The 19507-nt window shown below is 49.4% G+C and overlaps 1 protein-coding gene across 1 annotated transcript; it reads right to left on the bottom strand.

Annotated features, from left to right (window-relative positions):
• Nucleotides 1-3283: 3283 nt before the first annotated feature.
• Nucleotides 3284-9348, bottom strand: LOC144940755 (protein Tob1-like). Its single transcript, XM_078867147.1, has 3 exons — nt 9241-9348; nt 6425-6994; nt 3284-5084 (listed from the first exon to the last, which is right to left on the bottom strand). The coding sequence occupies exons 2-3, from the start codon at nt 6755-6757 to the stop codon at nt 4407-4409; spliced, it is 1011 nt and encodes a 336-aa protein (XP_078723273.1). The 5' UTR covers nt 6758-6994; nt 9241-9348; the 3' UTR covers nt 3284-4406.
• Nucleotides 9349-19507: the final 10159 nt, after the last annotated feature.

The following is a 19507-nucleotide window of genomic DNA, read 5'->3' as shown; positions in this document are numbered from 1 at the left end:
CTGATGCTGCTGCTGCTGCCGGCTAACAAACGTCTGGAGGATCAATCAACTGATAAGAATACTGTAATGGGGAAGTACAGCAAAACTCCGCACAGATGGATTCAACGATGATCCGCACAGACGATATAAAAGCATTTCCTCGACTGCCATCTCTCTTGGCGGTGAAACCAAAACTCTGTACAGATGGATTCAACAATGATTCGCACAGACGGATATAAAAGCATTTCCTCGACTGCCATCTCTCTTGGCGGTGAAACCAAAACTCTGTACAGATGGATTCAACGATGATCCGCACAGACGGATATAAAAGCATTTCCTCGACTGCCATCTCTCTTGGCGGTGAAACCAAAACTCTGCACAGATGGATTCAACGATGATCCGCACAGACGGATATAAAAGCATTTCCTCGATTGCCATCTCTCTTGGCGGTGAAACCAAAACTCTGTACAGATGGATTTAACACAACTCCGCGCAGATTGATTCAGTCGATTTATAGTGCTGCCATCTCTCGGGACAAGAGGAAAGCTCCGAACTTGGAGATTTAACACAGCTCCGCACGGATGGATTCAACCATTTGCTCTGTCATCTCTTGGCCACCTGGCATCACGTGACGATATAACAAAGTACAGTAAACAATGGACATCGGCTCGCGCGTTACGCTTGACCGACGCTAAATCACGCGGAAACTTGCACGGCACAATGCCAGCCGGGCTTCACAGTTGACCACCATGACCAGACGTGATGGAACCGTGAACTCCTCCTCCCCTTCGTGTCCACCCCTTCGTGTCCACCTCGCCGCGCATGCAGCTGGGCCAGGATACGTCCACCACGCGAGATCCGACAGCCTCGAGGAGGTGGAGAAAGTGGAGGTGGGGGGGGGACCAATCGGGAGGAGTTGCGAGCTCATCACAAAACGGCTCCGAGGACAAACTACGAGTGAGCCACGCGTGCGTTGTACGGCTACATTCGCCGGAGCAACAGCCGAGCCGTATTGTGTGTGGTTGGCCGGGCACGTGAGAAGAGACAAAAACACTAACAGCCCGCGTGCGCATACACTGAGCAGCAAGCACTGCGCACGTAAAAATAACCACCCGCCCGCTCCTCATTTTGTCACGAGTTGTAGGGGGCGAGTGCGATTAGCGAGCACCTGTTAGGGACGGCCCACAGCACACCGCAGCGTGCTGTGTGGCCAGAAGCACGCACGGTCGCCTTTGTATCTCCGGAACCACACCCGCTGGCATAGGGTTAGGTGCTGCACGGCAGGGCAACACACGTCTCTGCTGTTATCCATCGCACTGCTCGACTTAGCAATTCACTTCCAGTGTCTTTCCTTTGCCCCAAGGTCTGATAACCTCACTCCATTCAAGACACGTATTAAACTTTGGGTTTTTTTTGCACCTGCTTTGCGATTTTAGGCCTGCGCTCAGCAACCGTGCTTTTAAAAACCCACACACGCACACGCATAGCCGCACGCACGCAACCAGACAGACTCACACACGCCGGCCCGCCCACACGCCCGCAGCGCAGAGCCTCCAAACGAGATCGTAGCTTGGAATTTAACCCCTAAGTCAGCACAGGACGGAATGTTCCGTGACCGGTATCGAACGTGGCGGGGACCCGCGCAACGCCAGAACGCGACCTCCCAACAGCTGATTCTCAAACGCAGCCGCAGCGCCCCGGGCGCTTCAAGAAACCACCACCTACCCACCCCCCGCCCCTATGTTTATGATAAAACATCCGAAAAATGCCGCCCGCATTCGGGGTGGGCGATGCGCTTCTGACGCACGCAAAGCTTGCGGTGTTTGCGGGAGACGCGTGACGAACGGCGGTGGGGGTTCGAGGGAGGACGGCGGCGGTGGAAAATCGCCAACCGATTGAACCATTTTCTATGGGGGGGGAGGTGGGGGGGCTCAAATTTGGACGCTGCACCCGACAAAGGCTGGCGATTAGGTAGAGTCCTCCCCCGCACCTCATCGCGAAACGATTGCGAGCGCTCTCCCAATCCCGTCAACTTGTTTACTTTCAGAGCACGAGGCTTCACGCGCGTACGCACGCACACCAAACACCTTTGGCATTTGCCATGCGCTACCGAAATTCTATTTCGGTCGTCACGTTATCCTGGGGCATCCGGTGGCGATGGCTTGGGTCAGGCCACACCGCGCTGATGAGTATCGGTTAAATTGAAACCAACGTGTGGGCTTTGCTGGAACAAATGCTGCTAGGACAATAATCTGGAAGGCGCAGAGGTTGACGGGTTAAACGCCATTGTAGCGATTACGCACGTAGTAGCCTTTAGACGCTTATATCTAAACATGGCACAGCATTAGGGATACACCGACATCGGCTGTTAACCTGGACAGCAGAAAGTGTAGGGGGGGCTTGTCTTTACCTTACCATGTTCATTGTTTTTAAATCAATACCTGTAATCGGGGTTTATACTGTGTTCTTGGTTCACCATGGAGACAAGACAAACAAAAGCATTCAAGGAAGGAATGCAATACGGAAACAGCGTTGTACGAATGTTTCAAGCACGTTGCTAAAGCTTTACCATTATGCAATGGGCGCGGCAATTACCGAGGGCTATAAAAGCGGCCAGAACAGAGGTCACTCAAAGCTGGGACATTCTCCACGTCCGCGTAAGACCTACATATCAAAATCCGTGTCGGTAATGTTTGCTTATTACGCCATTACAATTATATCCACCCACTCTCGTCAGGACGCTGTATTCCGTGCCATATTTTATCTAAAAACATAAATAGAACGTAGCTTTTTTCCATTTTCCAGGATATGACCCGGTTACTGTTTAAAGAACAGCCGTAAGTCATTGTAGACTTTAGACCACAGAGAGCCCCTTTTCAGAGCACGCAGGACCAGCGCGCCCTCACCTTCCGTGACACAAACAAGGAATGGAATGTACCACAATGCGTAGGGCACAAAACCCGCACGGACCTTTACAAGACTACCAACTACGCGATATTTTTTTAGAAACAGGTCGGGAGCTGTTGCAAGTTCAATGTACATTCGCTCGTTCCGCAACGCAATGTATTACAAATATATATATGCGGTAACACCAAATATGTCAACACGGCACGTTCAGTGCCAGATGGAATTTCACAAGCACCCCGACGTGACAATCCCGAGAGCCACTGGAGCACACTTTTTAACGAGGCAGTCAAGCTAAAAAAAAAATTCATGACGTGAAATGTTCACACCCTAAATCGTAAAACGCAAAAATAACGCCACGCTAAAAGAAATGACACCAAGGAGAGACGTGGTTTTTTTTAAATGCTCTTTAATACAAACATGGTAAATAAAACTACACCCCTTCATCGACCCAGAACACAGACTCAATACTATAAATTAATGCGATCATGTATTGCACAATTGCACATAGAAATATCTCTTGTCGTCAAGAATATATAGCAAATTTTAAACAAAAAAATACAATTCTGTATAATTCCCAAAAAAAGCAAGGGATCTTTTCTCCTCTGATACAGAATCACCATCGGCTTCATGGTGCTGGAGACCCGGTGCCTCCCTGCGCAGGATTTACACTCATAAAAAACTAAAGCTGTGACAATCTGAGCATCGCTTAGGTAGAAAAGATATAAACAATAATGCCACTTAGAAACAATATGTTCTCTCGTGTCGTAGAAACAGGGTAATAAATTAACTGTGCAATTTTTTTTAGTTTTTTCTTTTCTTTTTTATGTTTTAACTTCTTAAATAGACCCACAAACTCGTCTTTCTTTGCATTAGTGCCGATTCCTTTTCCATATACATTCAGTCACGACATATATACTCTACTGGATCACCTTGCCAAGTCAGTCACCCCCCCCCACAACTCTCCCATCACCCATCCCCTTTGCAGGAAAGGTGGCACACACATGGCTTTCCTGGTGGCAAACAGCCACGGAGGGCTCAACACGGGATACATTCACGTGCCCGGCCTTGCTCTACACCAGCTGCAGGCATCGAGGCACACACATCTTGTCTCCTACTCCTCCTCGGGGGGTGGGGGGTGGGGGGGGACGCGACCGACCGGCTCAGCTGCTCCCTGTCGTACGAGTTTGGCCAAAAGTTAAACCAAAAGAAAAAAAGAAAAAATATATTTTTTTAATTACAGAAGAGCAGCATATGTATTTTTTGACATCCAAACAAGTGTGCCAATGTGGCGTCACACAGTTGATATATGGGCTTAACTTTTGGCCCGACTTCTGTCCCGTGGACTTAAGCCAGTTGCTTGCACGCAAAGAGCAAAGCCGAGCCCAAATGTGTGGGGCCCAATTTTTTTTTTTTACACATCTCAGCGCAAACACATGGCAGTAACGTTTGTGCGCCTCTTTAAGCTCCCCCTAACCCCCTGCGCATGTGTGGGTGTGTACATTAAGAGGATCTCGGGCAGCCTAGCTCGCCATTATGACAGGCTGCAGGGGCTGGGCAGAGTAGGGCAGGGGGCCGAGGTTAAGGCCGATTCCCTCCAGAAAGGACGGCTTATCAGCCAGCGGCCCGAACGCTGGGAAGAGGTCGAACGCAGTGCCGAAAGTGGCGGGGCTGGGCGAAAACGGTGCCTCGCAGCCCAACAATGGGGCCAGGCCCTGCAGGCCGGGGAAGAGCACATCCTTCGCGCCACTGGCAGCCGGCGGCGAGTAGGGCCCGCTGGTGCCGTTGGGCGACTTGGGCTGGCCTCCGTAGAGTGCGGGGGTGCCGATGGGGCGGTGGGGCCTGCCCATCCCTGGTGGGCCCTGGGCCGGCGAACCGCCGCGCCGTCCGCTTGACTTCATCTTGGTGGAGCCGAACTTGGTGGCGGCGAAGGCGGCCGTGGTGAAGGTGAGCGGCTGCGTGCTGGCGCGTGGCAAGAACGTGGGGCTCACGGACGGCGGGGACGGCGACGCCGAGTGGGAGGACCCTCCTCCCACACCGGGGGCCCCTGTGCCACCCGCATCCCCCGGGGGTCCTCCGCTGCCATTATTGGCGGTGTTCCCCACGGGCAGGAAGACCTGGGCCTCTGGGTTAAAGCTGCTCTTGATGACCTCCTTGTCCAGGTCACCAGATGTCTCCCCTCCCTCCTCCACGTAGAGAACCTGACGGTGGAAGATGGGAAAACGGTATTATTAGTCACTGCGTGTGACAGGTGAAAGTGCATCAATGTACTGAACACGACCGCATCTATTTGCAGTTGGTTAAATGGTGCATGGTATGAAGATCTAAACTGCTGGTAACGCAATGACAAACAGGTGCCCGTCACACACCACCAGCACAGGAAATATGAAAACCACCAGCAGGTTTATTTTAGCAACGCCCATTACTAAAAACAGATTGCAATACTGTTGGCACACTCGTGCGTCTCAAGCTCAAATTTAAATGCACGCTCTGCACGCAGGCACTTCTCGAAATGTACTATTCATTTCCAGTGTCCATTTCTACTTTAGTACGTGGCCTTATATGTGCAACAGCGGCAGAAGCGCCATCATCAACCGAGTGAAATTGTCCGAGTAGTGCCGTGCTTGGCCGCCATATGGAAATTTCCACTGTAATCAATACACAGAAGCCCCCCCCCACCACCACCCCTTGCCAGCCAGCCCTGCCCACGTTTTTCTGCCGCAAACCACGCACACACGCACGCAAGTCGGGTCTGAAAACAACCTACGGGGCTGCCATTTTACGTGCCGGTACACGCTCGGCCGACGTGTGGGTTTGTTTGTGCAAACCCCAAACCTAATGCGTTTAACGTATTCCCTGCGTTTGCGCTTTCTCACGGCTTGCATTTTGGTTGAGTACAAGTGTTGCCAACTGCTCGCGAGCACAGACTTGCAACGTGTTCAATTTTAGCATTGCCTCTCTTGCACTGGGGGACATTCAGGATGTCCATCCTACAACTGCATACTACCCAGGAGTTACGACGGCTGTGTCAATATATGTGTCCACGTGCGTATTTGGAAAATGTGCAAATATTATGCAAATAAAAAACCCAATACCTCCCATCACTTACACCACCTCGTGACAAATATATATACAGCCAAACACTGTGGGCAATAGCCTCTCTTTACAGTGACAATGGGCCAAGGTCTTTCAGGGTTTCATTTGACTTTGAAGGGCCTTTGCCTAAATCATAAGCCTACTTTACATTCTCTTAAGAGGCTGCATTAATAATTCACGTGGGAAGTAATGCGTTTTTTCCTTCTAATTAAATGCCTTAAACGTGGTTACCAACTCGAAGTCCATTAAGCGGTCTTTTTTTTATTCCTTTAGTAATGTTATTGTACCTCAGCACTTGCATTAAGTCAGTCGGGTTAATGGCAAGAGATGCGGGCAGGATAAGTGGGGGGGGGGGGGGTACAAATAAATGGCTGCGTGGGCCTCAAGTGCTCCCCAGTAAGGGGGGGGGAGGCAGCAAGGTACAAAGACCTCGAGGGGGAATTACCTTGACTGGGCCTTTCTCGCCGATCTGGTAGGACACCTCGGCCGGGTCGATCCACACGCTCAGCTCGCCGGGGAGGTTGGTGCGCACGTCGGCGAGAGCCAGGCCGCTCTCGCGGGCTGCCCGCTCGATGATGGGATCCACGGCACCCTCGCCCACGTGCACGCAGCGGTAGCCCGAGCCCTTGTACGGCTTCTCCGGGTACCAGTGGCCGCGGTACTTCTCCCGTAGCAGCCTCTCCAGCTCCTCCCCGAAGATGTTCACTCGCCGTCGTGGTAGCTTGTTGTACAGGTACGAGATGATGAAATTGAGTGCCACTTGGATCTCCAACTGCATGGCTTAATGTTTTTTAGTCCTTTTTTTGCTTTACTGGTCGTTTCAAATGTTTATTTGCTTATCAGTATAACGTGATAATTTTTTTTTGGTTAACTGGAGGCTTTTGTTATAGCGTTTTCAGGCTTTGTGTAGAAATAGTTAATATTTATATTGCTTTTCTTTTTATCCGTTTCTCGCCGGCAGTGGAATCGTTTCTATAAAAAAATAGCAGGCAGTGCCTTTCTTAAGTACTTGGCCCTGCGCGGACACACAGACACATGGGAGGTGGGGCAGAGAAAAAATTGCGCACGTCAGCGGTGCACACATACAAAAAACTGCGCAACACGCGTGCGCATTCTAAAACATTCAAAACAATCCCGCTTAGACGCTGCATTCTTTTCGAAGTGTGGTGGGGGGCCCCCACAAAAACCAGCTGACGGGCCGTGGTGGCGGCGCGCAGTAATAATGCGGCCAACTGAGCGCGGTCATGAGGCCTCCCAGTGAGCCCCTCTCTTTCGTGGGGAGGGGGGGTGGGTTACAATCGCACCATTGTACCATGCAGGTGCCAAAAAAGAAACCTCAACACCCATCACCACCACCACCCACCCACCTCACAAACTCCCCCCACCAATACCCTTTAAAAAAACCACAGAGACAATAATGAGGGGGGGGGGGGCTTGATAAGTGAGGCAAAATAACTCCGTTATTTAAAAGGCATCAGCAGGAATGACGCCGAATCCGCGGTTTTAGCTGCGCGGGGGGGGGGGGGGCGTTTAAACGCCGCCATTTCGAGTTAATGTGGAGGTAAATGGCGTAGGTTAAATTGGCCCTCAATTAAAGTTTAAATTCTCAACACAACGACGAAAAAAACCCACACGCACTTACGCACTTGACGGAATGCGCACGCTGCCTCTCGTGCGGTTTAATTAGGCGTAAATCCGTGTTAATGTGGAGGAGGGTATCATCATCATCATCGCAACACACACATCGCTGCCCGACCCTGCCCACACACCCCACCTAGTGACGACGGTGGTTGCTCGTCCTTCACACGACCACGGTGGGGGTGGAGGTATAAGAGGAGTAGGGGGGGTGGGTGACGACGGCACTATTCTACCCTTTTATATAAAAGTAAGGCCAGGGCTTATACAGAAACACACACGGCGACAAAACAAGGTCGAGAGAGAGAGAACAAATGGGTGAGTGAAAGCCGTGGGTGGTGGTGGTGGGGGTGTGCGCACGTTTGCGGCCGTGACCTCCACGTCCTCTATTACGCAAGAGGCGACCTCCCCCTCCTCCTCTCCCCTATTCCTCTACTAAAAAGGTCATTTTCACTTTTCACGAGATTAGTTTTGAAGGAAAGCAAATAAGGCGGCGACAACAACAAAAATCGGCATCGTCGTCGGGGACTTTTTGCGTCGCCGCGTTTAAATGCGAGCATCGGGGATGGATTTTTTTTTAGTTAACAAAACGATTATTATTTTAAAAATAAATTAAAATCCGCGTTGTATTCGAGATCTCCACATGACGACGACGACGTCCCCCTTGCAAAGGGCAATTCTAGCCGGGGCGGCGTCTTCCTCTCACTCCTCCTCCTCCATCACATCTCTACACCACCCAGTGACGCGGCGCAATTACTGCCACATCACCAACACCCGCCGCAAAACCACCACCTTGTGTTCACCCTCGCAGAGTTTTACCACGATTTAACCGCCCCCAGCCCGAGGTAATAAACAACCTGTGATGGTGGTGGTGGTGATGGTGGTGGTGTTGGTGGTGTTGGTGGGAGCCACTCGCAATCACCGTGCGATTTACAGCAGACGAAGAGGGGAGGAGGGGCAATGAGAAATCCACCCTCGGAAAACGCCACGCAGTCAAAACCCACCTCGAGGGGTAAACTTGACCCGAATCCACAGCAGAAGACGCCCCGAGATTAATCGAACCGTAGCCGAATTAAATATTAATTTTATCGCTATACATATTGGCTACTCACCCCCCCCCACCCTACAATCGTATTTAACTTACACGACCCTCGCTCATTTATTATTCTCCTTCTCACGACGTTTGCGGAGGGGGGATGTTGTTGCCGAGTAGCGGGGAAGGCTGCCGGCCGTGGTGGTGGTGGTTGTTGTTACCACGCGAGATGGCGACGTTCGCTCCTCGCAACACAACGACGATCGCATTCGTCCAGCCGAGTCCACAACTTGAGTCGCACACAGTCAGTCGAGACCGCTGTCAGGTCAGGCAAGTAGGTCACTATTCAAAGTCGGACGGTCGATGATGATGAGGCGGCGGCGTTGTGCCAGCCCCCAAACCCCTTTAAAAGCCCTCAGTCCTCTCGCCGATTAAATCGTTCGCATTTAATCTCTTAAATCAACGGGCATTTTTTTTAGTTTTTTAAAAACGCAAAACAAACCCAAGTCTCCGCCGGTGTTAATACGACGTCTGTCGATGTCTCCGTTGTTGGTGATGTTGTTAGTGTTAGTGGTGGGTGCCTGGGTTTTTACCTCAGGCGCTTGCTCGGCACGCAGCGGGGGGGAAGGGGTCACGGCAACCGTCGCGCGCCGCGTCTCATTCCCGCGCGCGCCACGCGGGAGTGGGGGGGGGAGCAGGAGTGCGCGAGGCGGCGCGCGCCACCGCGCTTTTATACCGCGGTGGGGGGCGGTGCCGCTCGCCCGCCCGCCCGCCCGGATTCCTCCGCGCCACATTCCCCACGCACTCGACTTCCCCCCCCGCCCGCCCGCCCCCCACCGCCCCCCCCGCCGCCGCCGCATCCCACCCACCAACCAACCAACCAAAACTCCGGCACTACTTTTTTTTATCATTATACAGCCCGAAGCTGACGACGCCGAAGGGGGCGTGCCCGCTGACGTGGGGCGTGGGGAGGAGCCGAGCTTCCAAAGCGGCGTTATGAGAGGGGGGAAAAAAAGTAATCCCCGCGATGCTTTTAAGGCATAGGATTTTCCGCGTGTTTTTGCGAGACTTCTTTTTTTTCCAAATCATATTTGCTTCATGATAATTTGAAGCTGATAAACGGAATCCGTTGGTTTTATCTTTTTTTTTAAGGTGAAGGTTGTTTTTTTTTTGCGGAGCGGAAAGTTACAAGTCGGCGAGATATCCGCGCCGCGGCGCTGCCGGTCGTCGTCGTCACCCGGCAACAGCTAAAAATAGCACGCGGGTCAACGCCCATTGGCCGCAGGCGGCGAGCGTCGGTGTCTCCCATTGGCCAGCGTTGGCAGTGGGAGGAGTCGTTATGAGGGGAGGGGGGGGCTATGGAAGGGTGGGCGATGGTAGGGGTAGGCGCGGTCATTTCATTCATTAATTTCAGCTTGGGTTGTGGAAAAAAATAACAACAAAACCAACTCGTAAACACCGCAGGGAAATCTTAGGCGAATGAAAAAACGAAACTAAAAACGCAAACGTAAAAGGCTAACGCGGCAAAAAAAAGGCTTAAAAAATACAGAAATAAAAAATATAAAAATGTATTTTAAAAAAAACCCCACGCGCACGCGCGTCCATCACCAGCCGCCCTCTGACGTCACGCGAACAGCTGGTCGCGTGACGTCACGGCTCCACCAAACACCTTTGCCCTGGCCAGGGTCGCCCGGGGCTGAGTTGGAAGAACGTGGAGGGTGCTTTAAAATCACGATTTATTAAATTATTTTTGTTTTATATATAACTATTATTATTACTTGCGCGTCTGCTGCTGATGCTGTTTCCACACCCGCGCTTCTCACCACCCCCCCCCCCCCATTAACTTACCCATCCCTTATTATTTATACCGTGACATTAATTGTGCACGATTATTACATGGTCCATCAGCATTGACAAAATTGGTGAAGTATGACCAATGTAACTCTTCCTCCCCACCCACCACCATTACCAACAATGACCCGCACGGCGCGGGCAGACCCCGCCTCCCTCCCCGTCATCTAGCAGTGGATTGAGAAAGGGCTTGTGGATACCACATGTGGCATGCATACGACATGGGGACAATAAAACCCAACTCTCCCCTCCCCTGACCGCGGCAGCCGTCCAGAAGCAAGCGTGACTGTACAGCAACTATCAGCTGTGCATCGCAAACAACACGCCACGTGGCGGCTGTCTGTACACGAAGACACCTCCTTCACACGCCTCCCAATAACACTCGGACATTTCACAGCCGCATTTTCATTATCTTCCACTGCCCTTTATCCGGTAGGTTGTACGACAACAACAACAAAATCCTGTAAGCGATGTATTTTTCTCTCTCTCTCTCTCTGCCTTGCTCCGCTGGCTTTAAATGGTAAATGAAAGGGAAAATTCCACTCGAGGTGTTTTTTTCCTTCTTTCACGCAGCCCACTCATGTCTGGAATTAGTACATCCACTTTATCAGAGCAATTTTGTTTTATTTCCACTTGCCACATCAGTGCTGTGCCAGCGGCAAAGGGCCTTCAAGGTATGGGGCGATAGTTCCACTTGCTAATTTGCCGAGCCGGAACCAAAGCCGTGAATCTCTAGCCTGGAATCAAACTAAATCGGAATCTGTAGCAGGGCCAGGGGGGTGAGGATAATCATTTTCGCTCTTCTGTTGTATCAGCCACGAAACTTCATCTACACGTATAATAAACGTATTTTTTTTGGGGGGGGGGGGGGGTTAAATCGAGTAAATATAAATGTGTCATTAAACCCGCCACCACCCGACACGGCCAATTAGTAAGGTTTGTCTCGTAAACAAAGCATGCCAATTACTTCAAACCCACAGCATTTACAATTCATCTAAATGCCACTCTTTCATTGCGTGTTGACAGCAGTGGGTTGGCTCGGCTCGGCTTCTGCAGTGGGAAAAACAACAACGTGGCGTCTCCACAGTTGTGCTACTCAAGTAGTTTTTTTTCACAGCAGAAGTAGAGCTGATGTGATGTAGTGATGCCACGTTCTTATTCTTCCTCACAATGTTAAATACTGACATCACACACAATCAACACGTCATCAGTCCCGACGTTGGCCTGTTTGGACCCGAGCCAGATTCAGATCCCTCGTTGAGGCTCAGCAAAGAGCCCAGTGGAAAAAAACAAACAAACCCGTACTGAGATGGCCCAATGCTGGCATGGTTCGGTTTTACAGTGGAAAAAAAGAGGTACAGTATTATTGCAAACATTGCTGAGTCCTTGGCTCCTCCTTCTGCCTTTGGCTGCCTCCCTCGACAATGTTATCTCGATTGATCTCATCACACCACATCTGTGGTGTGCCTCATTTGTTAATTGGTTTTTTACCCTTTTATCTGGCAACAAAACTGACACCTTTTTTACGAGGAGTCATGTTTGCATAGACCACAATACCTGCAGTCATAATGCAAACAAAAAACACAACTCTGATAATGTATGCACTGTACTTGAAGTTGATTGGTCCACACCCGAGACAGCTTTCTTTAGAGCCTAGTCTCACATGGTGTTGGACCAGATGACGCCAAAAGGCGCACAACTCAAAGACAATGCACCATCAGAGTATGAGAGCTCGGGGTAAGCATTTACCCCGAGCTCCCATACTCAACTTCAAGGACAGTGCATACATTATCAGAGTTGTGTTTTTTGTTTGCATTATGACTGCAGGTATTGTGGTCTATGCAAACATGACTCCTCGTAAAAAGGTGTCAGTTTTGTTGCCAGATAAAAGGGTAAAAAACCAATTATCATATTTTTTACTGCCAAAATTAGGTACCAATGGTGTAAATGGCCTCATTTGTCTCATGTAACTCCCTACCCAGGTTTTCCGTCATCCTATTGCTCAACTTGTGTTCCTCCCGCCAACTCCTGCAAGGCTTCCTGAAGTAAGTAATAACAATAATAATCGGGATGTTCGGCCAAGACGTACCATCAAGGAGTGTGTGGCTTGCGCTCTTTTGCAATTAGAAGTCTTATTAGAGAGGACACGTGGCACCGCTGCTTAGGGGCACTGCGTTAAATAACACCAGGGTCGGCGTGGGGGAGGCCTGCATCCAGCATTGGACTGACAAAGGGTTGCAAAAAAAAATATTGAATAAAAACGAAGCCTGCATTGTATAATTGTATTACATCTCTCTTCTTTGCGCACACACTGCGCATAGTCCCAGGCCTCCCTTTGTGCAGGAGACTCTCCTCCCTGAGCCATTCCTCATTTCCCAACGCCCTCCGCCACACAAGGGGCACAAATACAAAAATTGGTGGAGAGGCTCGTAATTTGAAGGATTCCCAATTTTTTTTAACGATTTCCACACTTGCCCCCCGTGTACAAGGTCAGAAGGGGGGACCCCCCCCCCCCCCCAAGATTACCCCCCCCCCCCCAGCACTCCTCTCTTCCTCCTCCCACAACCCCAGTGAGACCTTGACCCCCCCCACCCAACCCCATGCTTGCTCGCTCTGACGCAGGAGCCGCTCGCTTTATTCTCATTTAAAGGCCGCGGTTGTACGTGCGGCTGTCAAGGGCTCCTCCAAATTAGGTCCTGACTCTGGTGTGGCACGTGAATTGAACCCTCTGCAGTGAAATGGTTTTGTAATTGGGGGTGGTGGAGGGGTGGGGGGGGGGATTGGTCCATCGTGAGTATCTGTGTGTTTCGATGCGTCTCCAAGTGTCTACGTGTCTCCGAGTCTCTCCATGTGTCTCGGAATGTGTACGAGTATGTGTACGAGTGCCTGCACGTTTCTGCGTCGACATGTTTCTATGAGTCTTCACGTCTCCCTCGAGCGTCTCTGCTAGTGTCTGCATGTCTCTGTAAGGGTCTTGTGTGTCTCCATGAGCGTCTGCTGTCAAATCGTCGGCATCCCATATTTCTCGACAGTCTCAATCCCACACTGAACCCCGTTCACGTCCAGTGCTATGAGCACAGACCCGAAGGTGCAAAACATCAAGCGACCTGAAATCAGCGGCGCTCTCATAGTTGCAATGAATAAAGAGTTGACACGTTTCTTGCATCGCGCAAGAGTTTATGAGCGTGTGGGAATATTGACGATCGGAGGAGTGAATTCTAAGGCGGAGAGCATTGTGCGCGATGCAGAACGCGCGGGAAGAGAACTGCTTTGATGTTATCGGCTGACCGGGGATTTGCCTATCCGCTGGGGACCACACTGACCGTTACGCTTGGGACGGACTCCACCGCTGTGGCTCTTTAAATCGGGACGGATATTTTGGGTTTGTGCTTGGGCTATTGCTGGTACAATATGAATTAAACAAACATTCAAACTCAAACTACACAACTTGATCTGCATTATTATTACCATTAGAATTGCCCGTCCCTAAGCACTCCCCCCGACCACGATATCTGCATCTCCCTGCCCCTCCCAATTTCCCCATGATCCGTGCCAACCCCCAGGTGCCCCCCGACTCCCGCAGCCCCCCACACTCGATGTGCCCCCACCACTCCAGTCAACCCGGCCCCCCCCCCATTTTTTATTGTGGCCCCACCCGTACCCCCTCCCTCACCCTACGTGCCCCCCCCACCACCACCCGTGTACCCCCCCCCATCTTCCACTCTGTGTGGCCCAAGCCATGCCCTGATGCGGCAAACCTCGCCCCTGACGCGCCGAGGCACGCGTGGGCATGCCCACCGCACACCCCCCCGTCCTCTCTCTCTCTGTCCTCTAAATCTTGACTTGAAGCTTTCGTGACTGCAGGAATTCCTATTCTTTGGGTCTTTCGATAAAGTCACGCAAGATAGGTTCAAATAAAATAACAAAAAAAAACGACGACGTTTCAATCGCAACACAAGCGGTCGTCATCAGGTGGGAAAAGAAGGTAGGGAAAGCCACTAAAGGCGAAGCTGTTGTGTTGCGATCGAAACGTCGTCGTTTATTGTTCATTTTTTGAACCTATCTACGTCACTTTACCGAAAGACCCAAAGAATATGAATTCCAACAGTCACGGAAGCTTTTTCGATTTAAAGCTTTCGTGACTGCAGGGATTCATCTTCTTGGTTCTTTCGGTAAAGTCATGTAGAAGGGAAATAATAAAAATAAAATATAATAAAATACAATTCTCACGACGTTTCGGCCACAACGCAAGCAGCCGTCCTCAGGTGAAGAACAGGGCTGTCGGAAAGACAGCGTCTGAATGAACACCATATACGCTTCCAAGCTTGGTGGTGTTCATTTGGACGCTGTCTTTCCGACAGACCTGTTCTTCACCTGAGGACGGCTGCTTGCGTTGTGGCCGAAACGTCGTGAGAATTGTATTTTATTATGTTTTATTTTTATTATTTTATTATTTCCCTTCTACTTGATTTTACCGAAAGAACCAAGAAGAGTCACGGAAGCTTCAAGTAAATTCTCGATGATGAAAAAAAATGAGAACAGATACATGTCCTCGTCGTCGTCGTTCACGCAAATTGTTGCGCGCTTGAAAGCCTGACCACCTTTTGTTAACTCCAATTAATAAAATACTGTGCTGTAACGACATTTACACTGGCAAGGCGCCTCTCACTCGACGTCTCAAGGCGCCTTATTATCCTTCCCTTGTTCCTCTTTTTTTATTGAGAAAAAAAAGACTTTGTACACCACAATGTGATGTTAGCCAATTCTCGCCACATGATTAAACACGAGTCTAGAGTCCACGTGCATAGCTTGTTTCTTTTTATTTTCTTCAAAACTTTACCAAAAGGGAGGAAGTCAAAGGTGGTTGAAATCTTTCCACCCCATCCAAACAGTTCTGTTGTCAGCACCCCAGTCCTGTACGGCCAGTGGGTAAACAAACAAAATAAGTAATATTTAAAAAATAACTCTTTTTTAAATACGCTTTTATGAACTGTCCTAGTAATGGAAGAACTCCACGACTCCAGGAAGTGGCCCCGAAGCTTGCCATAACGTCAGGGACTGTGGCCAATTACAGCCAACGTCAGTTGATCGTGGAAAATTAGACCCAAGCCGAAACATAAGATATGAAAAATAATGTTTACAAATATTTTATTTTTTATGATAGAATATAGTATTGTCATCAGTATGACATAAGTATACCAAGTTTGCAGTCGATACCACATTGGGAAGTGGGTTAAAATTGAGTTACAAGATTTGAGGATACACCAACAGACAGGGTGAGTTTAACACGTAGGCTTTCGCGACCAATATTATTCATAATCAACGTTTTTGGGTTTAGATCGCGTTATTTATAAATGTGTCGTAACCCTCCACCACCCGACACGGCCAATCAGCAAAAAAAGTGTCACGTTGACAAAAGACAAATAGTTCACTGCTTTAGCCCACCGGTGTGTTGAAGCGTGAAACCACAACATTTACAAGTTTTTGAGTGCGACGTTTCGCTGGTAATTGAATCCAGCATCATCGGGCAATTCGCCAGAATGGTGAGGCTCTGCTCTGGCTCCCGGTCTTATATAGAGCAGCAGCAGGGTGACGTCATCATTAACTCATCAACTCATCAGTGAGTTGACAGAGTGAGTTAAATGAAAGCGTGTAAAAACGTCTCACAGTCCGTGGGCCACCACTTAAATTCATAACGGTCCAAAGGCAACGAGCGGGCCCACCACTTTGAAACTGCCCCGTAAAGGATTCGTATTGGTGACTGGAAGGAATTCAATCGAGTTATTTGATTTTTAAAAAATAATTTCCACCCACTGAGCTGTGTAGATTTTTTTCAGAAGCGACCTGGCCACAAATGATAGCTCAACGAAAGTGGCTTCTCTTATCATGCGGAAATGTATAGCAGCGGCCACATACTCTAAAAGCGTGTTTCGAAATGTGGAGGGGGAAATCGGAGGACCCGGAGAAAAATCCACGCGACCACGGGGAGAGAGACATGCAAACTCCAAATGTACAGCTGTCGGATCGAGATCGGGATCGAACCGACGACCTCCTTGCACAGCAGGCGAGGAAGTTAACATCTCGCCACCGTGGCACCCCAAGTAGTAGAGTGGGAGGTGACACATTTCCAACGTGGCAACTCACCCACCCTGTGCTTCTAACTTTAGCTGCAACGCTCGGTTACCTGTAAAGGTAAGCCCAAGTTAGATATTTGGCATTCCTTTACTCGATAACCACCGAGGTGTGCGCGTTAACGTGTGTGTCGCCCGCAAAAGTTATTTGAAAGTCGCGACTTAAAGCTTTCGTGACTGCAGGAATTCATATTCTTTGGGTCTTTCGGTAAAGTTAGGTAGATGGTTCAAAGAAAATAACAAAAAAATACGACGTTTCGATCACAACACAAGCGATCATCATCAGAAGGACGATCGCTTGTGTTGTGATCGAAACGTCGTAGTTTTTTGTTATTTTCTTTGAACCATCTACGTGACTTTACCGTATGACCCAAAGAATATTATTTGAAAGTCGTTTTAGGCCTTCGGTACGAACAAATATTTCCAAAACCTGCCCTGGTTATTGCAGTAAAAAAATATATATACTGGACATAATACACAGTGGGTGCAAGCACTGCACTTATGCAATAATATTATAATGAACAACAAATACTACGCGTGAATAAATAAGGCCGGCCAGGCATCCTGTTTACCAGGCCGTGTTTTTATTTTATTGCATACCGTCGCATTGGGCGGCTCCTGTACAAACAACGTTAACATCTCGGGTGAAGTTCTGATAGAACTTGTCAAGTGTAAAATGCGAGGAAGCAAAGGGGCTGCAGCGACACGAAAAAACAGTTAACTCGAGTTAAGACTGAAATTCGAGTTTAAAAGCCGCACCATCCGAGAAGTTATCGGCCTCACATTTTGCCCTCAAGCGGAAAAATCAATCAACGAATGAACTGAATGAAGCCCTTTATTTAACCAGCTGAGAGAGACCCTTCAAACGCAGCCTCTTGTCAAAAGTCAGGCCACCCGCTTTTTTTCCCAGGCACTGCCACCTTGCCCCGTCAGACGCTTTTTGACCGCTGCACGCACGCCGGCAGCTGTAGATGATTAATAAAATAGCCTGCGAACAAAACAAAATCTGCAGCGATGGCTGCAATGAACCCCGGCGACGTGGAGTTCGATCAGAGGCGAGCGACGCCAAGAAGCAGTCCCGGACGAACCTGCCCAATTCACCAACTCACCCTGGACCACCGTGGTTGTGATCAGTGGCGGATTAAACTAGTAGCACAAGTAGCTACTACACATGTAGTAGCTACGGGCCCCGCACTTTCAAGGGCCCCGCGCTAAACGCTTTCAAGCTAAGAATTCCGGTTCAGTGATTCTGCACTTGCTCTATTACTATAGTACTATACCGCCTTAAACTTTTACGAACGACTGCGGTGTTTGAGGTTAGCGATTTGTTATATTATCTGGGTGTACAGCAAATGAAAAAATACAATTACTTTACTATGCAAGTAAAAAAAATCTGTGTTTTAATATTTACGTGTTGTTTTTTATTTAGGGCCCCTTCATAACATATGCTACAGACCCCGCACTAGCTTAATCCGACACTGGGTTGAAGTGTCGTTAAACAACCACGATGAACCAGGTGACCTGACCTTGTTTACAGGGGAGTGAGATCTGAACCAAGTCTCAGACAACATTCTCCCTGGCCCCCCTCCCCCCGGGCCAGCCAATGTCGACAACCTTTGACCTCTTCACATTGACCAGTGTGGTGAAGTCTGGTCAAACAACTCCCACGAGCGACAGCGTGCTGTTAAAGGGATGTAATAATTATGATTAAATATAATTAAAATACAAACGCTAGTGTAAGTACTTAGGGCTGGGTGAATTGTAATGGGTGACTGGGCAAAGCATCGTCTGCATGCCCTTAAAAGGCGGGCCGGTGTTGGTAAGGAGATAGGCGGGCAGTGTCTGGCAGGCACCACGGTGGCGAGGAGATGTTGACTATCTCGCCTAGTATGCAAGAGGTTGTGGGTTCGATCCTGACCCTGACACCTTCTGTGTATTTGGAGTTTGCGTGTCTCTCTCTCATCATCATGACGGTGGCTAGGAGATGTTAACCACCTCGCCAGCTATACAGGAGGTCGTGGGTTCGATCCCGACCCTGACGCCAGCTGTATATTTGGAGTTTGCGTGTCTCTTTCCCCATGGTCGCGTGGATTTTTCTCCGGGTCCTTTGATTTTTCCCCCCACATTTAGAATCAACATCACGCGTTTAGAGCATTTGTCCGCTATATATTTCCACGTGATAAGCCACTTCGTTGAGCTATCATTTGTGGCCAGGTCTCTTCTGAAAGAGAGCAATATAGCTCAGTGGGCCTTAGCTGGTAAAATAAAATTAGAAGTTTTGAAGAGCTGTTTATAGTTTCTCACTCTGTCTCTCGCGCATTATCGTGGATGCCCACATGAGGCATCGTCAGTGAGTCCCCCCCCCCCTGTCCTGTGGCTAAAAAGATAATATTATGCAATATGGTACAGTTTGGCATTATACACTGTCGAAGTGCGACCGCATCTCTAGACCCGGCACAGCAATGCGATATTCATGTTACAGAAAGCAAGATGAAGTCAGTCATAGGCCTATGATCTACATGTGAGTCTACGGGTCTTTGTGTGAGTCTGTGGGCCTTTATGTTAGTCGATGGGTCTCCGTGTGATACGATGTGGATTTATATTGTGTCTAAATGTGACTGCATCTGAAGACACGGCACAGAAAGTGGGAATGTTTACGTTATATTTAGAGAGAATGAGGAGGTCTGACATGGAATTGAAAATATGGGTTTGAGCCTGAACTAAAAACTGGAGCAGGGAGTCAACAGCTCAGATGACTGGAGGAAGGGACATCTGAGGGGACTGAGTGATTTCCTACTGAACAAGGGTACTGAATGCGACCGCACGAGTATACAGAATGTGTGTGCTGGAGACCCATAGACTCACACAGAGACCCAAC

Source organism: Lampetra fluviatilis, chromosome 23, assembly GCF_964198595.1.
Source record: "Lampetra fluviatilis chromosome 23, kcLamFluv1.1, whole genome shotgun sequence".
In the NCBI taxonomy this organism is placed as follows: domain Eukaryota; kingdom Metazoa; phylum Chordata; class Hyperoartia; order Petromyzontiformes; family Petromyzontidae; genus Lampetra; species Lampetra fluviatilis.
Note: the sequence above shows the minus strand (reverse complement) of the source record. Positions and strands in the feature narration are given on the sequence as shown.